A 26,053-nucleotide genomic window follows, 5' to 3' on the forward strand; every position below is an offset into this window, starting at 1 on the left:
AGTTGTTAGGTGGGTGTGGGATCGGCTTCCCTGAATAAATGAGTTTTCAGGGATCTCCTAAAGGTGGACAGGGTAGGGGCTAGGGGTGCAACGGATTGTCACAGATACGTGATCCGAACGGGTCAACCCGCTCGGATCGGCACATGCCGCGCTCCGCGGTCTCGGCCTTAGGAAAGGCCGCGGCTTCGGCCTAGCTCCGAAGCGGTGGCCATCTTTCTACACCCAGGCTGTTTACACTGTTCGCTCCGACGGAGCGATCACTTGTAAACAAACCGGCATCATGTCATGACGCCGTTTCCTCTCTCCCCTCTCTGTACTAATCTGTACAGTGGAGGGGAGAGATGCTGAGATGGAAGCAGCCATCCCTCCATACCCTGTCAATACCCTGTCAATACCCTTGCAATACCCTAGCAATACCCCAATACCCTAGCAATACCCCAATACTCTAGCAATACTCTGCGATACCCTGCCAATACTCTAGCGATTCTCTGCGATACCCTGCCAATACTCTAGCGATACCCTGCCAATACTCTGCGATACTCCGCAATACCCTGCCTGCCAATACTCTGCAATACCCAGCCATACTCAGAGCCAATATTACAGTGGGGGAGATTGTTGATATTACAGTGGGGACTATATGGTGGTGGAATTTTCACAGGTTTTTGCAAATTAAATTATTATTTGCTGATCCGAAAAATTATCCGATCCGTGACTCTGATTTGAGGAACGATACGATCCGTGAGTTTTTTGATCCGTTGCACCCCTAGTAGGGGCTGATCGGACATAATAGTTACATTGGTTTAACTTGGACTAATGTATGTCATACCTGGCCAATGGCTGTGGAAGCTGGAAATGACCGAAGTGGACACCACTGCTCCAGTGATCTCCACTTCCAGGTCCTGTGCTAAGTGGATAGCATGCTGCATTCTGAATACAGGAGGTTGACACGGATGCCATTCGGACAGTGCCTTGCATTTTCTGTATGATTGCAAAGTGTTCTCTGGATGAGGTAGACAGATGGAGGGGGGGGGGGTACATCTCTATCCACCATACCTGGAATTCATATTTGAATCATATCTAAAACAAAATTTAATAGTATTGCAGCTTACTGGTCGTTGGTTGTGGTGGTTGCATTCAAACCCCCTTTTATTTTTTTTAACCACTTGACCTCATGACCAGGACAATTTTGCGTTACTTTAACAGACTATTGCGCGATCATGCAATGCTGTACACAAATAGAGCTTTCGTTTGGTGGGATTTGATCAGCCTTTCTTTTTTTTTTTTAATGCACGTTAAGCAAAATAAGACCATTTGAAATGAAAAAAAAAAACTATTTTTGGTGCGGGTGTGTGAGCTTTTGTCCACTACTTAACCACTAGGCGTCCACGCTATAGCCGAAAGACTGTTGCAGCGTGGACGCCAATTCCCAGGAGGCCGTCCCTGGACGTCCTCCTGTTTACTTTTGCGTTGCGCGCTCCTAAGAGCGCGCATCGGGGAAGTTCTGTGCTGGCCGTGTCCCCTGGACACATCCAGTCACAGTTCGCTGTAAATGGCCAATCACCGTGGCCGTTTTACAGCGCGATCGGCGTGCCCAATGAGAGATCAGTCATCGCCGGCTTTTCCTCCTCACACAGACAGCGTGTGAGGAGGGAGAGATGAACCTCCGTTGGGTAAAAAAAAATAATAATAAAAAAATAAAGTGCCCACAATGTCAGTGCCATCTGTCCCCAGTGCCACCTTTCAGTGGCATTTGCCCCAGTGCCACCTGTCAGTGCCATTTGTCATCAGTGCCACCTGATGACACCTGTCATCAGTGTCATCAGTGCCACGTGTCATCAGTGCCACGTGTCGTCAGTGCCACGTGTCGTCAGTGCCACGTGTCGTTAGTGCCACGGGTCGTCAGTGCCACGTATTAGTGTCATCTGTCATCAGTACCACATCAGTGCCATTTTTTTATCAGTGCCACGTCAGTGTCACCTGTCGTTGTCCTGGTGCTCCAGGGCCTTCAAAAGTGTAATAGGTAGTCAACAAGTTAGATGTGTAATTTATGCTCCTAGAACACATGATGGCGCTCCCTGCATGTTGGTCCTCTCTGAATGGCCAGGCTTTGGAAAAGTCCCACACATGCGGTATCATAATACTCAGGAGGAGTAGCAATTTATTTTGGGGGGTCATCTGTGGTATACACATGCCAAGTGAGAAAATTAACCTATTACAATGACAATTTTGTGGGAAAAACAAAATCTTCATTTTGCAAAGAACTGTGGGAAAAAAATTACAACATCAAAAAGCTCACCATGCCTCTTACTAAATACCTTGGAATGTCTACTTTCAAAAAAGGGGTCATTTGGGGGATATTTGTACATTCCTGGCTTGTTCGGGTCTCAAGAAATGAGATCGGCCACCAGTACATCAGATGTGATCAATTTTGTATGATTCTTACCACAGCTTGTAGACTCTCTAACTTTCACAAAGACCAAATAATATCCACTAATTTGGGTTATTTTTACCAAAGATATGTAGCAGTATAAATTGTGGCCAAAATTTATGAAGACAAATTAATAATTTGCAAAATTTTATCACAGAAACAAAGAAATATGCGTTTTTTTTCCCCCCGAAATTTGGTGTCTTTTTTTTCATTTATAGCGCAAAAAAAAAAAAAAAAAGCCCCAGAGGTGATCAAATACCACCAAAAGAAAGCTCTATTTGTGGGAGAAAAAGGACAAAAAATTAATTTGGGTTCAGAATTACATGACTAAGTAATTGTGATTCAAAGTGTGAGAGCACCGAAAGCTGAAAATTGGTCTGGTCACAAGGGGGGTTTAAGTGCCCAGTTGGCAAGTGGTTAAACTCTTCCATTGCAGTGTGATATTGGGCTGCATCGGATCCAGACATGACGCTTCACAGGACTTCCTTCCTGGTTTTTCCAACAAGAGATCCAAATAAACAAGGGACCTCCTGGGGGCCACATTTGGGGCTCAGATCCACGTTGGTGGTAGTTTTATTCAACCCCCTATATTTTCAGGGAGGTAGTGGATCTATAACTTAATTTCCACACCAGCCTGCATACTCCGTGGAGGGGCGTACCAGTCTTCGGGGCATCGGTCACTAGGGACCTTGTTCTGGGGTCCAGCTGCACCTGATATCTTTATCTCATTGAGGATTGGCTCCATCGTGAGCTGTTATTACACTGTATCTTGCCTTACTCTCCGCCCCTGATGAAAGTTTTCAAGCAAAACTGGAAACGCGTCAGGTTTGGGGTATCCTATCCCCATAAGGGCACAAGTGTTGTAATGTTCTACTTGTATTGTATATTCCTCAGGTGCCAGCTGTCTGTTTTAATATTTTTTTGTATCAATGAACACTATAAGTTATAGTTGCTTTGCATGTGTTGGTGGTCTGTCAAAGTCCCATCTAGGGGGTTCTTGGTCTATATCTATATCTTTAACTATATCTGGTTCTGCACAGCCGGCCTGAACTGTCGCAGTAGATGTGCAGTCGACAAGTGGTCAACCTAGTAATGTCATGTCATTAAAACCCTTCCTTTCTTAGGATAACAACTGTATTCAGCAGTGTTGTCACCCTATGAAATGGAATATGTTTATCCTACAATACACGTTGTGTTAAAGCGGAGGTCCACCCTAATGTGGACCTTCCGCTCATTGGAACCCTCCCCCCCTCCGGCGCCACAATTGGCACCTTTCAGGGGGGAGGGGGTGCAGGTACCTGTACAGTACAGGTATCTGCACCCACTTCGGGTGTGGATTCTGCAGAAGGTACGCCCCTTTCCACAGAATCTGTGCCCCTTTCCGAAGGTCCCCCGCTGCCTGCTGGGAAACACACGGATCCCAGGACCATCCTTATTGCGCAGCGCGACTCGCGCATGCGCAGTAGGGAACCGGGAAATGAAGCCGAAAGGCTCCACTTCCTGATTCCCATACCCAAGATGGCGGCGGCAACACTCGATCGGCTTCGGGTGCCGACATCGCGGGCGCGCTGGGCAGGTAGATGTCATTATTTTAAAAGTCAGCAGCTGCAGTATTTGTAGCTGCTGGCTTTAAAAAAAATAAAAAAAGGCGGAATCCCGGCGGACTCCCGCTTTAAGAATATATACTGTAACTCTGATCCCTTTCCATAACAGTAGCTGGTGAGTCTGCATTAAGGCTGGGTTCACACTGCAGCGGTTTCTGAGAACGGATGTGATTCGCACCACACTGCAGTGCAAATCACATTCGATCTCTGTGCGATGCAAGTTGAGCCATACAGATAGTATGGCTGAATTCGCATCGCACAGGACCTTTTTTTTGGTCTGCAGCAGAAGCAGATTCCTGTCTGAGTTTGCAGATCGCACTGTCCGAATTTGCGGCGTTTCCGCATCGCTGCAATGTGAACCTAGCCTAATGGGCGCAGTGACTCTGCATTGATGGGCACTGGTGAGGCTGCATTTGATGGGCACTGGTGAGGCTAATGGGTTTTTTGATGAAAACCATGGGCAGTAATAGTGATGCATCACGGAATCGAATCGTTGGCATGATGATGATAATCAAATCGTGAGACCGGTGACGATGCAGAGCTCTAGTACAGAGTGGGTCATCAGCAGAGCTGGGGGTACTACTGATCAGGGAATCTGCTGAACAAGGGTACTAATGAGCTGGGGATCTGCTGAGCGGTGGTACTAATGAGCTGGGGTTCTACTTGACCCCTTTAACCACTTGGATACCGTGCTATAGCTGCTATACGGCTACAGTGCGGCTCTCCAGTTCTGGGGGGGAGGGGTGGGGGCGTCCATGGATTTCCTAACGAGAACGCGCTACCCAGGCGCCCACTGGGGTGCGCATCGGGAAGTGTATGTGATCATGTGATCAACTGTGTCCAATCACAGCTGTTCACGTGTAAACCGTGTTGCAAGTTATCGGCTCTCCTTTCCTTACACAGAGACAGCGTGTGAGGAAAGGAGAGCTGATCTATCGGGGTACAGTGATTATAGCATTTACACTGATAATCGGTGCCCTGATCATCAGTGTAGCCCCATCGGTGCCGAATATCAGTCCCCATCAGCTTAGCTTCATCAGTGAAGAAGAAAATTTACTTATTTTGTAAAATTTTATAAACTCCGGCTTTCTCGTTTTATTTTTTTTTTCAAAATTTTTGGTCCGTTTTTATTTTTTTCCATTTAGCAAAAAATAAGATACCCGGTAGAGATTAAAGAGGAAGTAAACCCTCTCTTAACCACTTAAGCCCCGGACCAATTTTCAGCCAAAGGACCAGGCCCCTTTTTGCGATTCGGCACTGCGTCGCTTTAACTGACAATTGCGTGGTCATGCGACGTGGCTCCCAAACAAAATTGGCGTCCTTTTTTTTTTCCCCTCAAATAGAGCTTTCTTTTTGGTGTTTTTTTTATCACCTCTGCAGTTTTTATTTTTTGCGCTATAAATAAAAATAGAGCGACTATTTTGAAAAAAATGTGATATTTTTTACTTTTTGAGATAATATCCCCCAAAAATATATTAAAAAAACGTTTTTTTTCCTCAGTTTAGGCCGATATGCATTCTTCATATTTTTTATTTTTTTTTGGTTTGCACAAAAGTTATAGTGTTTACAAAATAGGGGATAGTTTTATAGCATTTTTATTAATATTTTTTTTTTTTTTTTTTACTAGTAATGGCGGCGATCAGCTATTTTTATTGTGACTGCTACATTATGGCGGACACATCGGACATTTGACACATTTTTGGGACCATTGTCATTTATACAGCAATCGGTGCTATTTAAATGCAGTGATTCCTGTGTAAATTACACTGGCAGTGAAGGGGTTAACCACTAGGGGGCGAGGAGGGGTTAAGTGTGACGTGTGTGTGTTTTTTTTTTTTTTTTTTTTTTTTTTTTACTGTAGGGTGGCATGGCCTCACATGTGATGTCACTGATCGTCTTTCCCTATAACGGGGAACAGACGATCAGTGACAGGCTCAGTAGGAGTTCTTCAGCTCTCTGACCCAATCACGCGACACCAGCGGCGATCGGGTTCCGCGGCCACAGTCATGGAGCTCAGGACGAGCGCGACCCATGGCTGAGCACTTAAAGAGCAACGCACCTGTACATTGATGTGCCCAGCTGTGCCATTCTTCCAACGTAAATGTGCAGGAGGTGGTCCTTTAAGCGGTTTTTGAAAAAAAAAAACCTGCAGGACGAAGAGCTAGTATGCATAGCATACTTGCTCATTATGAATTACTTACCTGAGATTGAAGCCCCCTGAAGCGACCCTCGTTCACCTCCTCTGTCGAGGAGTGACTTCCAAGTATCGCTGCTCCAGGCCAGTCACATCGCCGGAGCAGCGCGGGAGCCGTCGGTGACGGCATGATCACCTTCACTAATGGCACACTCGGTGCGCGTGCGTGCCGTAGAAATTGGTGCCCGTTTTTAGGAAAATGTCTCCTTAACCGTGTAGGTTTAGGCAATATTTCTTGCACCTACAGGTAGGCCTTAATCTAGGCTTACCTGTAGGTCAAAGTGGTCTGTAAGGGTTTACAACCACTTTAACCTCTTGACACCAGCACCTCCCAGCCCTTTAAGTGGATTAGGATGCCGAGAGGTGGGGTGGGGTTTATGATCATGCCATTGGCTGTTTACAGCAGTCACATGATTGGAAAGCTCCCGCAAGTAATGATCGGGAACTTTCTGTTAGCTGCCGGTAACTGTGGCGGGAGGGACGGGGTGCTCTCGGCACAGCTGTTCTTGCACCAATTTTACGCAAATATGCTGCCGCTCTGCACCAAGGCCCAGGCGCTGAAAGGCCTCATATTTGTGTGCAGCCCAGTGACAAGGAGTTAAAGGGGCTGCAAACCATTGAGGTTTTTCACCTTAATGCATTCTAAGCATTAAGGAAAAAAAATCTTCTGCCCCCCCCCTCTTTACAGAATATCCAGCCCCTACAGAGGAAGTCGACAAGCTTATCCCCATCATATAGTCCCGTGTTTTGTGCTGTGATCGCTATGATATTTAAATAAATCCCTTTTACTCCGTTTCCATGGAGCTGATGACAAAATAATTATGCTTTTTGTAGCTGAAATGATGCAGGGTTCTTGTGCAAACATGGTTTACTTCATCTCCATTTCAAACAGGAAGGACGCCGAATGAAAGATCTGTACATTTCCAAAAAAGGAATAAGTTCCGCCGGTCGCAGCCTTTGTTCATGGGTATTGGCTGGCAAAGGGCCTAATAAGAACATGAATATCATCTGTACATCCTTTTTTTTTTTTTTTTTTTAATATATATATTTTTTTTGTTCTTTCCAGTGTACGGTATTGTTTACAGTTTACTATTCTAATCCTAATCAAGCCGAGACAAATCCCAGGAGGCAGCTAGCTCAAGTAAAAAAAAAAATAATACAGAAATCATCCGTGACTCCTAACATTTTTTTATTTTTTTTCTTGTTGATGTCTTAAATCAGAACTAGTGGCATAAAGGCTTATATAAAATAGGATAAAAATAGCAGCTTTTGCTGCAATACTCTCCTTCAACCTGGATCAGTCACGTGCAGTACCCCCCCCCCCCGACATCATTCATGCCATGGACTTGCCCCCAGTGGGACTGGAGGATGAAAAGAGAAGCAGCACAGTGATGAGCTCCTCTCTCATTCACTTTGTTTCCTCCTCCTATCCACATGCTTCTTGATGGCATATGAACTGAATGGCTCTTTGTGCTGCTTATTCTTCTCACTCTCTGGTCCCCGCTGTACAAGGACTGCAAGAGGCTGATGCCAGGTCAAATTTAGGTACTTGCGCTGCTTGTATTTGAAACATTTTATTTTTATTAATTATTAAATTTATATTCAATAATTTAATAAATTATATCATTTATTAAATTATTTAATTCATTGATGTATCAATGAATTAAAGAATAATTCCAGGCATTGCTATTATACATATACGGTAGTTATATTGGTCCAGCTTGGACCAATGTACGTTAATGCCTAGTACGCACAATGAGAAAATCTTCGGGGGGGAAAAAAAATGAATTTAGAGCGATCGTTCACTAATTGATTCGTTGGTACACAGCTTTCGAGAGCCGTTCACGGTAGTTCATATGAAACTTTCCAAAGGGACGCCTAAGATAACGGAACAAGCAATATTTTGTTTTTAATATGTTTTTTACTGTCGTTTTGTGCTTCCTGGACCTTTGCGATAATATCAAACTATTTTTATTCTCTAGGGTGTCTGCTTTCAGAAAATATATAATGTTTTTTGGGGGCTTTATGTAATCTTCAGGGCTAAAATTTATTTATTTTTAAAGAGGTAGAAGTAAAGCCTCTGGAAAAAAAAATACACCCTGCAAGACAAAGGCATAATGAGCTAGTATGCTTGGCATACTAGCTCATTATGAATTACTTACCTGAGATCGAAGCCCCCACATGGGCCCTCGTTTTGCCTTCTTCGATGTCGCCATCTGTCCTGGAGTGACTTCCGGCTGTGACTCGCTTGCACGCTGGTGCCGTAGACATTGGCCGTAGCCGCTATTTCTGCAAATATCTCCTAAACCTGAGATTGAAGCCCCCTGAAGCGACCCTCGTTCACCTCCTCTGTCGAGGAGTGACTTCCAAGTATCGCTGCTCCGGACCAGTCACATCGCCGGAGCAGCGCGGGAGCCGTCGGTGACGGCATGATCACCTTCACTAACGGTTCGTGCCGTAGAAATTGGTGCCCATTTTTAGGATAATTTCTCCTTAACCGTATAGGTTTGGGAGATATTTCTTGCACCTACAGGTAAGCCTTAATCTAGGCTTACCTGTAGTTTAAAGTGGTTGTAAGGGTTTACAACCACCTTTTTTAAATGTGTCCAAAAACGTATGTGGCAGCGTAAGGGTTAAAGGGATAAGTTCACCCTTAGCAAAATGTTACATGCTCTACCTGTAAGCCCTGTTGGTTTAAAAAACTGACTCCTAACTTTTTTCAGAGCAAATTTGTCCATCCCTGCCAAAAAATAAAAGTGTGTGGCCAACATTGTGATCGTATCATTTTAGTTTTCATTACATTTTAAACTGTTTGTTTTTATAGCTCAGTTGTGGTAACAGGGAGCTGTGTGTCGGAAATGTGTCACTGCATTTTATGTTCATGTTTCTGAAAGTATTTTCTCTTCCTTGTTGCTAACTTGATTTTTTTTTTTTCCCTTGGTAGGTGCTTCGGGACTTCATCGCAGGATTTCAGTTTAGCAAATAAAGGTAAAAAATGGAGGAAAGCTGATTTGAGAAACGTAGCCATCCACTGCACTGCTAAATTGGAATCAAAGTCCTTATCTACTAAGAAAACTTTGCAAATTCCGTGAGGATTAAAGTGGTAGTAAACCCTCCCCCTCCAATGCTGCTTTTCAGACAGGGCTATTATATTAACCACAAAGAGGAAGTAAACCCTGATGGGTTTACTTCCTCTTTGATTCCCTGCAAAGGTAAAGCATAATGGACTACTATGCATCGCATACTACCCCATTATGTGTCACTTACCTGACACAGGAGCCAGCGATGTCACTGCTGTTCCCTGTAGTCCGGAGCCTCCATCTTCCCGGTGGGTCTCGCTGCTCTGGCGCTGTCATTTGTCAGAGCCACGATGACGTCACTCCGGCGCATGCGCACGGGAGCCGCCACTCGCGGCATATCGCCGTTAACTGCGGCACGCTCAGTGCCTGTCTTTCGGCAAATATCTCCTAAACCGTGTAGGTTTAGGAGATATTTCTTGGACCTACAGGTAAGCCTTAATCTAGGCTTACCTGTAGGTCAAAGTTGGTTGTAAGTGTTTACAACCACTGTAAATACAAACAAAGGAAAGCGCTATCTGTCTGAGAAAAAAATATATAACCTTTATTTGGGTACAGTGTTGCACGACTAATTGTCGTTCAAAGTGTGACAGCGCTGAAATGTATCCTGGGCAGAAGGGGGTGAAGTGGTTAAAGCTATAGCAACAGAAACCTCTGTGGTGACCATTCTAGCTACCTGGGGGAAAAAAAAACATTTGTGTTGTTAACTTCAAACTATTTTGCAATTTTTATTTTGCAAGTAATTGAGATTCCCCACAATATAAATAACACATTTTGTTCCTTGGCTGTATAAATAACCTTCTGTGTTTGGTGCAACAGAAATCTTGTTATAATGCTGACTCTGATATTAATTGCAGGCAGATCCAGAGATGGGGAAGAAGAGCAGGGTGAAAACCCAGAAGTCAGGCAGTGGGGCAGCAGCAGCTGTGTCCCCGAAGGAGATGATGAACCTGATCAATGAATTACTGCAGAGTAAGTATGGAGAGAACTCTGTGTGCGCATTGATAACAGACAACATCTCGAGGAGCGGCTGTTCTTTGTATTTACTGGCTGCATATAACGCAAGCATTTCCTCGATAGTTTTGTAGATTTTGTAAATACTGTAGGCCAGCTTAGACCACAGTCACTATTTACAGAGACAACCAGAGTGGCTCTGTACCTTGTGATTGTTATGAACCAATCACAGTTCCCTTTCCTCCGTTTTGACCGGCTTAATGTTTATAAACACAGCAGGAAGAAAAGTGGGGCCCCCACTAACCACCAATGATGGGGATTGTTTTTAAGGGTGAGAGGGTTTAAAGTGCCACTGACCACCAGTAAATGTAGGATACATTTTTTTTTTAAAGGAAATTAATGTTAAAGGAGAAGTATGGGGTCGGCCCGCGGAGCCCTCTAATGTGGCCCTCGACCTCCTGCTCTAAGATGGCAGGTTGGCAAGCCCAGATCACTGTTTGCTGACCAGCCATATCAGAGCAGCAGTTTTGTGAATGAAGCCACTGGAAGTGGAAGCAAGTGGCTGTGAAGCAGAGCCACATAAGCCAATGCTTCCTGTATAGTGCCCGCTCCCGTCACAGGCGGAGTGATAACAAATGCACTCTGTCTGGGACAGCAACAGCCAGCAATACCAGAATGGAAGACGGTTATTAAAGGTAAGTTTACTACTAAATTCACAGCATATATGGATATATCTGTTTTGCAGTGGTTACTGGGCTGCTTTCAAACTGATCCGCAGGTTCAGTGCAGCTGCGTTGTTACCTGCATTGAGCCATAGACTTCTGTTATTACCTGCAGGTTTGTTGCTCCTTCAGAAAGTGCACCACACCTGCAGAATATAATAGAAGTTTATGGCAAAGTGCAGCTAACCCGCAGAAAATCCACAGGTTCACTGCGCTGCACCCGCGCTTTGGGCAAATCGCAGCGCATCAGTGTGAAAGCAGCCTTAGGCCTTTCACATGATTGGTCTGACCCAATAGGACTTACTATTCACCTCGAAGGAGCAGCAGATGTAAACTGACTTGTGTCTGTTTTACACTCGCCTAGCTAAAAAAAAAAAAAAAAACAGAAAGGGGTTTGCCCCTTCTGTCTGGGCGAATCGGATTGGATCAGAGGGCCCATAGAGTAGAGTGGTCTGTGTCTGTTGATACAGACCTCTCATCCTCCCACTTCGCTCATTGTGGTCCGCGACCAGTTACCAATTCACTTAAGTGGCCCTCGCTCTTCAAAAGGTTGGGGCACCCCTGCTTCAGACAAATGCAGTATCAGTCCGATGCTGCATCCGTCCCCCGCCAACTCTAGCATTGAGAACTGAACATTCAAACGCCACCCATCGCTCGGTTCTCACAGCTCCCTGAGCAAAGAGCTGGTGACTGTCACCCCTCTCTCCTCTGCCCCGTACCCCCCCCCCCCCCCCAACGCACTCACTGGAGCACTCGGCTGTGGAGGGTATAAAAGCGGCTCTCTGAGAGGCTGAGCAGGGTGCCAGTCCAGGCATGTGGGCGGATCCCGGCTTTATTGTCACGATCCTGCTGAAGCCTGGATAGGCTCTGTGATGTCAGCCGGCAGCGGGCTTCAGCACTCTGTCTGCTGAAAACAGGTCACAGGAATACAGAACGGACTGCACTCCTGTAATTCACAGGAGAAGCCAAACAAGCTTTAGGCTGTACTTCTCCTTTTTAAATGTAAACAAATCTAAGTTTTGGGTCTTTTCCCTTTTTATATAATAAAAAATAAAATCCAGTAGTTGTTAACTACCAAAATAAAAGCTCTATCTGTCTAAAAAAAAAAAAAAATAAAATAAAAAAAAAAAGTTAAAAGATGGAATTAATTTGCAGCATTTCTATGTTATCCAGCCCATAGTGGAGAACCAACTTCTACCAGGAAGCTTGGCTCTGCTTTTATAGAATGCTTTAGGGGATCGCCCCACTAACCTCATAATTTGAAGGAGAAACACAGCCAAAGCTCGTTTTCCTGTACTTCTCCTGTGGTTCGTTCTGCACTCCTGTGACCTGTTTTCAGCCGCTGTTGGCTAATGTTACAAAGCCAGTCCAGGCTCGGGCAAGATCACGACAATGAGTTGGGATCTACCCACATGCCTGGACCAGCACCAGAGCCGCTGATAGCCTGAGCCACCCGCTCCCGCCCCCATCCACAGACCAGCACTCCAGTGAGAGCCAGGAGGCAGAGCAGGAAGCTGCTAACTGACAGTCAACGGCTCTCTGCTCATGGAACTGTGAGAACCGAGTGATTGGCGGTGTTCGATCACGCTATTCTCAGTGTTAGAAGCACCAGGGGATCGATGATGCTGCATCCACCTAGGTAAGTATGATTCTTTAAAAAAAAAAAAAAGTCATACATAGAAGTGATTCTGAAAGGTAAATTATTATTATTATTATTATTATTATTATTATTATTATTTTTTTTTTTTTTTTTTTTTTTTTTTATTGTCATTGGTCTGTTGCGGATTTTCTCTCACTTCCTGTCTGGTAAAAGGTGACTGCAGAACATAAAGTCAGGGGAAATATCCCTAACAGAGCCCCAGACAATAAAACCTGATAGGTGTTCCAACTTTTCTTCTCTCTCTCCAAAACTGTAGTTGATGCGGGTTAAGTGAATGGGAGAGCTGTACATTAGAATTTCTGTCTCCTGTTTAAAGTTGTTGTGTTTTCTTTCTGCAGAGTGCAGTAATCCCAGTTCTGCTCCGGGGAGAGAGTGGGAAGAATATGTGCAGATCCGCAGCCTTGTCGAAAGAATCCGTAAAAAGCAGAAAGGTCAGAGAAGGTTTTTTTCTTACACAAGGAATTTTTAATTTACATTTGTTTTATTTACACCAATATGAGATGACACATTATGCCAAATTACCCATATGCAACTTGCCCTTTTGTTTGTATTACACTGCACAGCTTGGAAGGACAGAAGTCCTGTAGAATGGTGGCATGCATGCAGGCAAAGTAAAGCAAAATTGCTGAGAAAATGTTGCACTCGGTTTTAATAAGATTTTAGATTTTACATGTGCTGGTCAGATTAGGATCATCCACAAGGCAAGTTAGGGCCTTGTGGATGTCCAAGAGGCCCAACTACAACCTTCATGCTCCTACTGTAACTCTTGATTAATAGGTCTTACAGAGTGTCCACATTTTTCGGTTTGGGGACAGTAGGCATGCCCCTTTCCCCAGCTTGATGAAGGTCTAGGTCAGTGATTGTGAACCTTGGCACCCCAGATGTTTTGGAACTACATTTCCCAAGATGCTCTTGCACTCTGTAGTGTAGTGGAGCATGATGGGAAATGTAGTTCCAAAACATCTGGGGTGCCAAGGTTCACCATCACTGGTCTAGGTTGTGGAGCCACTTATCGCTAGACTTGAAAACTCTCACTTGGGGGGTGATACCTAGGCCAGTTTTTGGAAAGATATTTTCTTGCACAAGGAATATGGAGAATCCTGATGTGACTGTCAAGGGTCTGAATAAAAAACACATCATGGCACCCTTCCTTCGGTGTTTACTGTAGCTTAAAGCCCACCTCCAGGCGAACAAAATAATGACCCCTTGCTGTGGCCACAATGGAAGGATACATTTCTTTTTTAGATCGAGGGGGACAATTGAAGGAGATTTGCTTACCCCATCCTCCGCTCATCCCCGCAGCTAGACAGGTCCCCGCAGCATCGGCACCCCCACATGCCATTGCTCTAGAGCCTTGCACTGGATGTGAGGGCACCAAGGGACAGCCCACCACCGGCTCATACGGAAGCATCGCTAGTGGGGAAGGGTGGAGCCCAAGGATCAGGTAAGTAAAACGGTTTCCCCTCTCCCCTAGACAAAATTAGTTATGAACACTAGCAGTATGGGCACAGCCCCACTGCAAAGGGAAATGTTTTATTTGCTCAGAATTGGGTTCTGAAGTAAATCCATCACTTTATCCATTTAGGGCAAAGAGACAGGTTCTCTTGAGGACTCACCCCTGTGCCCAATGATTCTTGCTACCTTTGCCATGCTGTTAGCCACCGCATACTAGCTCATTATGAAATACTTACCTTAGAACGAGGCCCCGACATCTGGCCCGATCCACGCCGAGGGAGCTGACATGCTCCCTCTGCGTTTCTTCCGGGTAACCGTACAGTTTTAGGAGATATTTTTTTTTTACCTACAGGTAAGCCTTATTATAGGCTTTCCTGTAGGTAAAAGTAAAAAAATTGACTATACAAATGCTTTAATACAGGTTTAACATAACTGCTAGTGATGCCTTTTAGTTGTTGTTATTGTGTGTTTTATTTTTATTTTTTTCTTGAATAATTTCTTTTGACATTTTGTAGTGGGCTTGTCCATTGTGTTTGACGGGAACAGAGAAGATTATTTCACTGAACTTATTGAGTGGGCAAGAACAAATGAGGCATCAACGGAAGGATTTGAACTTGTAGAGTTTCCTAATGAAGGCTTTGGACTGAAGGCTACAAGAGAGATAAAGGTGTGTTTTGGAATAATATAAATGATTCTCCACTGGAATAGCCTAGATTCCCATGTCTCCTCTGCCTTAGGGTTATGTTGACGTCATAACTATTTCTCTCACCATACAAGTAAAGGAGATTGCAAAAGCAGCTTGAAGCGGTTCGATACAGCTTAAGAGGTCAACTGCAGCTCATATTCCCCGGTCGATGATTTTTGAATGAACTGATCTTAAATGCAAGCATAATGCACCTGAACGCATTTGCCTGTTGACACAAGCCCATAGATACATTTATAGAAGCCAGTGCAAACTTGCAAAGTTGGCCAAAATCCAGATTTAAAGTGTTACTAAGCCTAGGACCATGCATTTACTATATCTGGTCTCCCAGAGAACGTAGTAATGCAATTATTTTACCAAATATAAACTGCTAAATACCTTTTCTCATCAGCACTATATAGCAATCTCGTGACTTCTATCAGTTCCTGGTAAAGCTTGTAGGAGGAGTTTTCATATAGCACTGAGCTGTCCTATCAGGACCCAGGACCCCTCACCCTCTGTATGGACAGTGCTGATTGGCCCTGTGCTGATCACATACACCAGGGATATGCAATTAGAGGACCTCCAGCTGTTGCAGAACTACAAGTCCCATCATGCCTCTGCCTCTGGGGGTGCCATGCTTGTGGCCGTCAGAGTCTTGCTATGCCTCATGGGACTTGTAGTTCTGCAACAGCTGGAGGTCCACTAATTGCATATCCCTGACATACACCCTCCCAAGAAAAAAAATTAAAATCCTTTAGCAATACACACCAAACTGAGCATGTGCAGCCTGACTCCAGCAACTTTGTCTTATCTGGACATATCCTGTAGTCAGTGACAGAAGAGGACCTGTGCATACAGGATCAAACAGCCTTTTTACACAATACAGAAGAGGATTAACCCCTTAGTTTTCACAGCGAGTATAACAAGCATATACACACTGATTTTACTGCTGTGGGTTTAGTAACACTTTAGGTTGTAGTTTTCCCCGCGGGTTAAAAGTGGAAAATAGCTGCTGATTGGTTGCTCTATACAACGCCTTTTGATTTTGGAGCCTCATTTGGTTTCTCAAGCTGTAGACAAGGACAGTGTTTTAATCTACTTTATGCACCAGATCTGGGCAAATTTTGGCCCTAAGGCCACATCCGACCCTTTGTCTGTGCCTGGGTGGCCCTTGAGGCCTCCACTTGCAGCATGCCTCTCTGAGCCTTTCCACTTCCCTCACTGAATAATGCTGACAGATGTCCATGGGGGAGAGCTGCAGGAACTGGAAGTAGAGAGTTTGGTGAGCTGATCAGTAGAGCAGGGAAGCTGGATTCTGGCCAAAAAATACACTGCCTAGGAGATGTCCTGACGCTCTCCTTCCACTCTATATAGCCAAATTCTTCCTGCACACTGCAAATCCCAGGAGCCGTGCACCCGTCCTTCACTGTAGGTCAGGATCTGCAGAAATCCCCACTGTACCAACCTCAGGCTCTCTCCTTCTAGTCGGAGATCATTTGACAGGCAGTGAGGAGGAGTCATATTCCCTCCTCACCACCTGATTTAACCCTATAATGGTGCACTGTCATCACACGCAGCGCACGTGATTGCGGTGCAGCCCCATTAAACTCAATGGTGTGAGTTCGACAAGCACTTCAAAGCTCTAAACTCTGGTTTAAAATTGCCTTGGTCGCAGCATGTGAAAAGCCCCATCTGGCTGTTATTTTACAGTTTGGTTGGCTGGATTGGGGGTGGTAAAACTGAAGCTCAGCCACTCATATTTACAACCATGGAACTTCCAGACACTAGGGTGACATGTACTATACGCTTTCCTGTGTGTACGAGGCCCCACTGCAGACTTTAGGGTTTTAGTGTTTAATGAATATAGTTGTATCCTTACCGCCCATCATTGCTGTTTAATATTTTATTAGGCTCTTTGTATATCACCAAAGCATTTCCAGTAAGCTTATGATTTGTTGGGGCTTCTTTTTTTTTTTTTTTTTTATTTGCATGCACATGGTGTTCCTGCTGGGCCTCCAGATCACTTTGACATAATTTGTATTCAGTGCTAAAAAAAAAAAAAAAATCTAGATTGAGTTCTGTCTTTAGTAAATGGAGTCAGCAGGTATCTTGTGTATATTAATGGATGACTCGGAAATAGAATGCCAAGCTTCAAGAGGAAGTAAACCCTGATGGGTTTACTTCCTCTTTTTTTCCCTGCAAAGGTAAAGCATAATGGACTACTATGCATCGCATAGTAGCTCATTATGTGTCACTTACCTGACACAGGAGCCAGCGAAGTCGCCGCTGTCACCTGTAGTCCGCCGCATCCATCTTGGTTGTGGCGTCTCTCGCAGCTCCGACGAATGACAGCGGAGAAGCCGCGATGACGTCACTCCCGCGCATGCGCACGGGAGTCGCGTCTCGGAGCTCCGACGCTGCCATTCGCCGGAGCCGCGATGACGTCACTCCCGCGCATGCGCACGGGAGTAGACAAATTTGGCAAATCCATTCTTGGACTTGCCGCATTTAGTGCGCCTGCGCGCCGCTGTCTACGGCGCATGCGCCGTAGACAGCGGTGCCCATTTTCGGGCAAATATCTCCTAAACCATATAGGTTTAGGAGATATTACTTGGACCTACAGGTAAGCCTTAATCTAGGCTTACCTGTAGGTCAAAGTTGTTTGGAAGGGTTTACTTCCATTTTCAGCATCTGTAATCTTATCAGCAAACCGAATTACAAGATGAATCTCTACCAGTGTTATGAAGCACAGGTTTCAATTAACTAAACAGAGGTTGGTCGTATTTGTGGATCAAATTTTATTAGGAGACCTCTGCCCAGTTGTATGCAAGTGGTGTTCTAATGTCCCGTACACACGGTTGGACTTTTCGACGGAAAATGTGCGTTCGGATCTTGTTGTTGTAAATTCCGATCGTGTGTGTGGGCTCCATCTGACTTTTTCTGTCGGAATTTCCGACACGCAAAGTTTGAGAGCAGGATCTAAAAGTTTCCGACAACAAAATCCGATCATGTAAATTCCGATCGTGTGTAGACAATTCCGACAGAAAAAGTGCCACGCATGCTCAGAACAAATTACGAGACAAAGGCCATTTGCTACTGCCCTCTTTATAGTCCTGTTGTACGTGTTCTACGTCACCACGTTCTGAATTGAATTTTCCAACAACTTTGTGCAACTGCATGTATGCAAGACAAGTTTGAGCCAAAATCCATCAGGAAAAAATCTGACGAATTTTGTCGTCGGAATGTCGGACCGTGCAAAAGCATGTTTACAGTGAAGACGCCCTCTGCATTTCAAGTGTCACTCAGAAAAAGCCAGAAGATGCCAGCAGATACACAGCAAAAGTCTGTGGACACCTGACAATCACATCTATAGGACTTTGTTTGATATCCCGTTCCAAAACCATGGACATTAAAGTGATTTTAAAGTACAGCATTTAAAATAAATAAATAAAATAACAAACATGTCCTACTTACCTGCTCTGTGTAGTGGTTTTGCACAGCGCTGCCCCGATCCTCTTCTTTTTGGGTCCCCCACTGGTAGTCCTGGCTCCTCCCCCCTCCTGCAGAGTGCATTTAATAGCAAGCCTCTCACAGTGGTGGAACTCGAGCAGGCTTGCTCCCGAGACACGTTCTGTGTCCATTCACATACACAACCAGTGCAACTTGGCCCGCCCCCACTCTCTCCTCATTGGCTTATTGGCTATGATAGTCATTGGCTTCTGCTGCTGTCAATCGCTGCTGTGTGAGCCAGTGAGGGGAGAGAGATGCTGCTCTCATGCACATTGCTGGATTGAGATGGAGGTCAGGTATGTATAACTAAATAATAAAAGGGATAAACTGCGCTATTAGAAAACCCTCCCTCTAAGCAGCAACTCAGATCGTAATACTCCGATAATATGCACAATATAAAAAAGAAAAGCTGCGCCTAAAAACAAAAAAATTTGCTAAATACGAACTACATGCAATTAATAGCATGAGTGATCAATAATTAATTTTGAATAGAACGTGAATATCAAATAGTATCTAATTCAATTAAATGAAAGTATATATGAATCATGTAAAAAATAAATCATACAAGAATGGTCACCTATAAAGTACAAATCTCAGGTGATCAAACCTAACAAAAATCTGCAGATGCAGAAGAGTGAATAACACCAAATTGATAGGTGTGCCCTCATATAATCACGCTTCCAAATTCATAAAAAACTCAAACAAAAGTGAATACAATATAAAGGGAAATAGAAGAAATTAGTCCTTTGAAATCCCAACGGTTGATGTTAATCAGCTTGTGATGTTAGTTATTTTAAAGAGAAAAATGGGAAACTGACATCCACATCACTTCGTGAAGAAAGTAATCCAAAAGAAGCACCTCCACCGATAGGAAGAAAGGGGGGGGGGCGCTAACCGGAACTTGAGATCTCAGTATTACCTGAGATCAAAAGGGCACATAAATCGGAGATCTGGCTGAACCATCACAGGAACCACACCGGAGTGTCCTCAATGTAGATACCAGGCGGTAAAGCGAAAGTGGCAATATTACAGGCAAATACAAGCATGGAAATAAAATCTGGCAACGCAGTGGCATCAACGAGCCCTTCCCGACGCGTTTATCCTAAACAGGCATCATCTGGGGATCTGGGGGGCTGATTAACATCAACCGTTGGGATTTCAAAGGTATGTATAACTGCTTGCCGACTGCCTCATGTATAAGTACGGCAGGCAGAGCGGCTCTCCTGTGCCGGATCACGTACCCAGTGCGTAATCCAGCACTTCCAGGTAGGGGGCATGATTGGTCACAGCACAAGCCGTTCAGCTGGTGCCAGACAATGATTGACCGCCGCCACTCGCTGATCGGTGTGTAGGAATACAGGACAGAGCTCTATGTAAACAATACAGAGCTCTGTCCTGTCGGGGGGGGGGGGGGGGTGTGCTCATCTCTTAGAAGCCTCACAAGCACTGTTAGGCACACATTTAACTGCTTGCACAGATTTTCCAGCCAGTGTCATTAATAAAGTGACGGTGCATATTTTTAAGTTGATGATTGCCGCCATTACTAATATAAAAAATATATATAAATGCAAATTCCAGTATATATCTCATAGTTTGTAGATGCTATAACGTTTTTGTAAGCCAATCAATATCCGCGTATTGGGATTTTTTCTTTTTACCAAAAACATGTAGCAGAATATATTTTAGATTTTTTTTTTTTTATTGGATGTGTTTCATAGCAGAAAGTGTAATATATATATATATATATATATATATATATATATATATATATATATATATAATTTTTTTATTTTTCAAAAATGTTCTTTTTTTAATTTACAGCGCAAAAAATAAAAAAAATCCCAGTGGTGATCAAATAGCACCAATAGAAAGCTCTGGGGGGGGGGGGGGGTAACACAGCCTTAAGGTGAAAAAATCATGAGGGTTTACAATCCCTTTAATACATTCTATGCATTTAGGTACAAAACCTTCTGGGTGCAGCTCCCACCCTCCTACCTCCCCCCACCCTGAAAAGACACCTGGCAGTAACCGGCTTCCCAGCCTCTCCGTTTTTACTTACCTGAGCCCTGGAGCTTGACCCGGCAGTGACGTGCTGTCCCTCTGCCTGGGGTTCTTGGCTCTTGATTGGATAGATTGATAGCAGCGCAGCCATTGGCTCCCATTGCTGTCAATCAAAACCAATGACGTGGGTGCCGAGTTATACATTCGGCAGCTATGTGCACCAATGTTGGACTCGGGAGCGCGGCCGCAAGGTAACTCCTGGGAAAGCGCTTCTCCTAGGGCAGTGATGGCGAACCTTTTTGAGTCTGAGTGCCCAAACTGAAATAAATAAGTTGGTTTTGTGTTGTAAAGTGCCAATACGGCAATTCGCGAGAGAGGGGTGCTGAGCAAAAGAGAGGGGGTGTGTGAGAGAGATGGGGGTGTGTGTAAGAGAGAGAGAGGGTTGTGAGATAGGGATTTGTGAGAGAGAGAGAAAGGGGGCTGTGTGAGAGAGAGAGGACACATAGAGAAAGGTGACAGAGAGTGAGGGGGGGACAGATAGATAGAGATAGGGGACACACACAGGGGGGGGGGCACATGGGGGGGCAGAGAGAGTGGGGACAGAGAGATGGGAGGACCGAAAGGGAGAGGGGGGACAGAGGGGGAAGGGTGTGAGAGATATGGGACAGAGATAAAGGGGAGGGCACAGTGAAAGCGAGAGAGAGGACAGAAAGAGAGAAGGGTGACAGTGAGGGGGGGGACAGATAGATAGAGATAGGTGACACACACAGAGAGGGGGGACAAACGGGTGGCAGAGAGAGGGGGGGACACAGAGGGGGAGGAGTGTGGGAGATGCTGAGAGAGAGGGGGCAGAGAGAGAGATATGGGACAGAGATAAAGGGGAGGGCACAGAGAAAGAGAGAGAGGGGACACAGAGAGATATATGGGACAGAGATAAAGGGGAGGGCACAGAGAGAGAGAGAGGGGGGAGAGAGAGAGAGAGAAAGGGGGGAGAGAGGGGGGGCACAGAGAGAGGGGGAGCAGAAAGAGGGGGACACGGGCTGAAAAAGAGGAGAGCTGAGAGAAAGGGAGACCTCTAGCTCTGTCCTTATCTGCAATCCCTGCTCTGCCTCCCTGCCCCAGTCTTTGTCTGCAGGTATTCAGTTTATAATTGTGCCCAGTACCTGTCTCCATCCCTGTTCCATCCAGCGGCTCCCTCACGGCCTGTGCCTCTCGCCTGTCCTTGTCTTCTGGGCCCACGGTCAGTCTGTTCTCCGGGCCTCACTGTTGAAGGAGGTTTGAGGAGTCCAAGCTCCAGAATGCGCCAGGGCTGCTGCGCCACTCTTCAGCCATACAATGAAGCAGTGAAGCTCTTCTCTCCCTCCCATGTGTGCTGTCAGGCCTGTAACCTACCATGCGGAAGAATGTGGGGCCGCCCACTCACTCGTGCAGACAGTTTGCCGCACCTCACCGCTGCTTGCTTCTCTCCCTCGCGTGCTCTCAGGTCTGTAGCCTTCCGCGCGGAGGCTGCGGAGCCACCCACTCACTCGTGCAGTTAATTTCCTGCCATGTTAGTTAGTTTGCTGCCATGTTCTCCCCACCGTGAACCAGGACCCTCTCGCGTGCCCACAGAGATGGCTCTGCGTGCCAGCCGTGGCACGCGTGCCATAGGTTCGCCATCACTGTCCTAGGGGGTAATCTGATGTAGGGAGGAGCTGCGAGAGCCGCCGGGGGACCCCAGAAGATGAGGTTAGGGGCCACTCTGTGCAAAACAAGCTGCACAGTGGAGCGAAGTATGATATGTTTAAAAAAAAAAAGAAAAACCGTTACAATCACTTTAAGACCCCTTTCACACTGAGTTATTTTTCAGGCGCTTTTGGGCTAAAAATAGTGCCTGTAAAGCGACTGAAAAATGGCTCCCCTCTCAGTGGGAAAGCCTGAAGGCTTTTACACTGAGGCGGTGCGCTGGCAGGACTTTAAAAAAAACTGCAAGCAGCATCTTTGGAGCGGTGAAGGAGCAGCCTATACACCGCTCCTGCCCATTGAAATGGATGGGCAGCTGCGCTTTGCAGGTCATTTTTAACCCTTTTTCGGAGGCTAGCAGGGGTTAAAAGCTCCCCGCTAGTGGCCAAAAACCTCTGCAAAAACGACGGTAAAGGGATGCCAAAAAATAGCGGCGCTTTGCTGCTGACGCCCCAGTGTAAAAGTAGCCTAAGGGAAAAAAAACCTTGAGCCTTCAGAACGACTTTAATTTGGAGTTGTCCGACTTTGCAGCTATAGCAGTCTGCACTCTTCTGAGTAGGTTTTCTGCAAGAATTTGGAGTGTGTTCAAGATTTTGGATGGGTATAAGAATTTTGTACCCATTCGGGTAAAAGATCACTTGTGAGTTCATGTACTTAAGTTGGAGAGGACCTGGCTCGCAGTTGGCATTCTAATTAATCTCAGAAAGTTGTTGGGTAGGGTTGAGGTCAGGGCTCTGTGAAGGCCACTCCAGTTCCTTCACACCAAACTCATCAAACCATCTCTTCATAAAGCTGGCTTTGACCACAGTCACAAGGTTAAAAATTTACGATTGTCTAATGTCTTTGTATACTGAAAAAAAAGAATTGTTGGGACTTTGTGTGAGGCCTTAAACATAACGTACCTAGGTCTCCATCCCTAATAGGTTAAAACAAAAGGGGAAAAGGGGGATAATAGGGGCGGGGGACTTTATATGAAATGCACCACTCAGGGTAGGCTGGGATATTAGTTATAGTACATATAATGTTCTGTAGTGCCAAAAATGGGCATAGGGCAGTATTTAATAAAATATATTTAATTAAGTCAATAATATGGTACACAGTAGATAAAACATGATACATGCAGTATATTAATTAGATCAATGGTACAAAAATATAAAATAAAATAAAATAAAACATAATTAGTACATAGTCTCATGATCAAAAATAATATACAGTATTTCATAATAAAAAATTAATACCATAATGAAAAAATATCTTGCATAATAAAGATAACAGTCAGCAGTATGCCCAAAATAGACACAGACATAATGAACATATTATAATAAAAGATTAGATGAATATTTCAGCCCTTTGATAAAACCCATGATATATTTATGGATACTGTGACCTAGCAGCAAATATGACAGCTCGACACGTTTCGTGGAATTATATCCACTCATCAGGAGCAGCTGATTGGGAATATCTGTAATAGGTTATATATAGGTAATTAATAAAAATTCGATTGATATAGGAAAAGAGGGAACAACATCCTATAGTCCTAACACTCTTACCTAATGATTATTTGGTATACTTGTAGAAGCAGGTACATGGTGAAAAAACGAGGGGGTTTTTTAGATCAGGTATATCGGGGGGTAATGAACCAAACATCCACCCGGGAGTTGAGGTCCCGACGAAAGCGGCAGCAGGATACAGCCAACCAGAGAAACAAGAATGAGGGAAGTGCCCGACCAAAATCCCCTTCCAGTACTGAGATGTACGCTATTATATCGCAGAGGTGCACTGTAACAAATATGTATATGTATGTTAAACACGTGAATATTATGAGTGAGAAGTGAAAGAGGGTGAAATAAAACATAGGAAAAGGAAGAAAAGAGAGAAAAAAGTGGAGTTGCAATAGTGATAAGGTGCATGTGAAAAGTAAGGTGAATAATGAGAAAGTGAAAGGGAAGAAAAATGGGAAAGAGAAAAGAAGGGAAAACTGAGAATGTGATGAAGGTGCACCAAAAGAATTATCAGTGTAGGAAAGCTAGAAGGGGAAATATCAAGGAGAAAATATCCCAGAAATACAAGTGATAATAGGTTTACCCATATCATTGGTAGACCTAGTGAAATAGGAATACCACCGTGAACCAAATGGGAAAACCCTGAGTAGTGTGATGAGGAGACTGACCTGCCAGCCAGAGATAGTCAGAACCAACGTCGCGCAAATATTGTATATAGGAGGGAAGGCGACCACCAACAGGCAGAAAAAACTGGCTATTTGTAGGCACCTAGAACTCCCCCCATTTAGGCACAGAGGAGATGGACATATCGCGCCCGTACATTGAACCAGTAATGGCGTTAGCCATGCGGGCGTGTAAAGCGTGACATCGACGCGCAGTGTGTACACGCACCCAGCCCCGCAGTTATACACGAGGGAGTGGGGGAGGGACGCGGTGCGCGTCGCAGCTCCCGGAAGTAAACAAAGGTCAACCCCCAGATGCTGATCAAATATCAACTATAGATAAACCAAAATAAAATAAACATCCCAGTATTACCCAGTATTTGGCACTACAGAACATTATATGTACTATAACTAATATCCCAGCCTATAAAGTCCCCCCGCCCCTATTATCCCCCTTTTCCCCTTTTGTTTTAATGTCTTTGTATGGTGTAGCATTAACAAGGGGCATCCAGATACTTTTGATTGTGGAGTTGGTGTGATGGTCAGATGCCTACTGTAGTGTATAGTACCTATTTATTCCTCCTCCATGTTTTGCATGAAGATCCTAGAGTATTGTCCAAAGTGTAGTTTGCAGCTTCTTCCACTCATTACAAAGTCCCAACTCCAGCATTCAGCCATCTTGTACCAGAACCTCAGAGGCCATTTATCACCGTTATATTTGAAAACAAAAATGTTGTCAGCAGCTTATATTGAGACAAAAGTCAAATAAAGTCAGTGCTAAAAACCCTTATGGAAATATCCACTAAATATATTAAATAAATCAAATGATCCAAGTCTTGTGTTTTAAAATGAGGTAGGGGTTTCTGTTTAATGCCAACTTTCCAAAGGGGCTTTCACAAGCAGGTGGCAGAGATTGGCACCGATTGGCGGGAAGCATTTCGTACTAAATGCTAGTTTCTTGATTTAGGATTTGTGACGGGTTTTCATAAAATGTATTGAGGTCAATGAATATAAAAATTGGTCCATTTACTGACCACAATCTTTTTCTTCCCATTCAGGCTGAAGAGCTGTTCCTCTGGGTACCAAGGAAGTTATTAATGACTGTGGAGTCTGCTAAGAATTCAGTGCTGGGTAAGGACATGATCAGCAAGGGAAGGTCAGGCACTGGATCATTGTTTGGTCATAGCATCATCTTCTAGAGCAGGGGTGTTTGACACGTTTTTATAGAGCAACTAGTCATATCTAGTAATGGTGGAAACCAGTTACTTTACTGCTTTTGCATTGCTGACAAATGTATTTTTATAATAAACAAATTAACCTATCAGGCACTAAAAATGGTATGGCTCGGGGGGGGGGGGGGGCTCGCCCCACCCCCTTTCCTGGCCGGTCAGGTAGCGTGCTCGGATAAGGGTCTGATATGGATTTTTCGGCATAGGGATTCCCCTTTAAGTCTATACCAGGTGACGGGGCCAGCTACGCCTCCTTCGCTGGTCCCGCGCTCAAAATGAGCGGACTTTCCTCCGCGTGTGTGGGCGAGTCCGTTCATTTCAAAAGTACGGCGGCTAGTCCGGCGGACTTAGTACGCCGTATTAGTCCGCCGCAAAAGTACCGTGTGTGGGCAGGTAGCTCGTTCGGAAAGTCTGGCGGACAGTCTGCTACGTGTGTACGTGGCAGAAAAAAGTCATTGTTGAGAGAGAGCCATAAGAAGTCCCGTTTGCAGTTTGTGAGAAGCCATGTGGGGGACACAGCAAACATGTGGAAGAAGGTGATCTTGTCAGATGAGACCAAATTTTACTTTATGGCCTCAAAGCAAAATGCTATGTGTGGTGGAAAACTAACACTGCACATCACCCTGAACACACCATCCCCACCGTGAA

The 26,053-nt window shown here is 44.8% G+C and overlaps 1 protein-coding gene across 1 annotated transcript in view; it reads left to right on the plus strand.

Annotated features, from left to right (window-relative positions):
• SETD3 (SET domain containing 3, actin N3(tau)-histidine methyltransferase) overlaps positions 1-26,053 on the plus strand; it is a gene marked incomplete in the record, with an annotated part of 111,513 nt that overhangs the window by 16,982 nt on the left and 68,478 nt on the right. Inside the window, 5 exon segments of the mRNA XM_077463765.1 lie at positions 9,171-9,214; positions 10,161-10,275; positions 12,978-13,070; positions 14,610-14,761; positions 25,235-25,307. Of these exon segments, the coding sequence (XP_077319891.1) occupies positions 10,173-10,275; positions 12,978-13,070; positions 14,610-14,761; positions 25,235-25,307 (421 nt within the window).

The sequence above is a fragment of the Lithobates pipiens genome, unplaced genomic scaffold, assembly GCF_037356315.1.
Source record: "Lithobates pipiens isolate NorthernLeopardFrog02 unplaced genomic scaffold, aLitPip1_a1.2 Scaffold_30, whole genome shotgun sequence".
Classification (NCBI taxonomy): domain Eukaryota; kingdom Metazoa; phylum Chordata; class Amphibia; order Anura; family Ranidae; genus Lithobates; species Lithobates pipiens.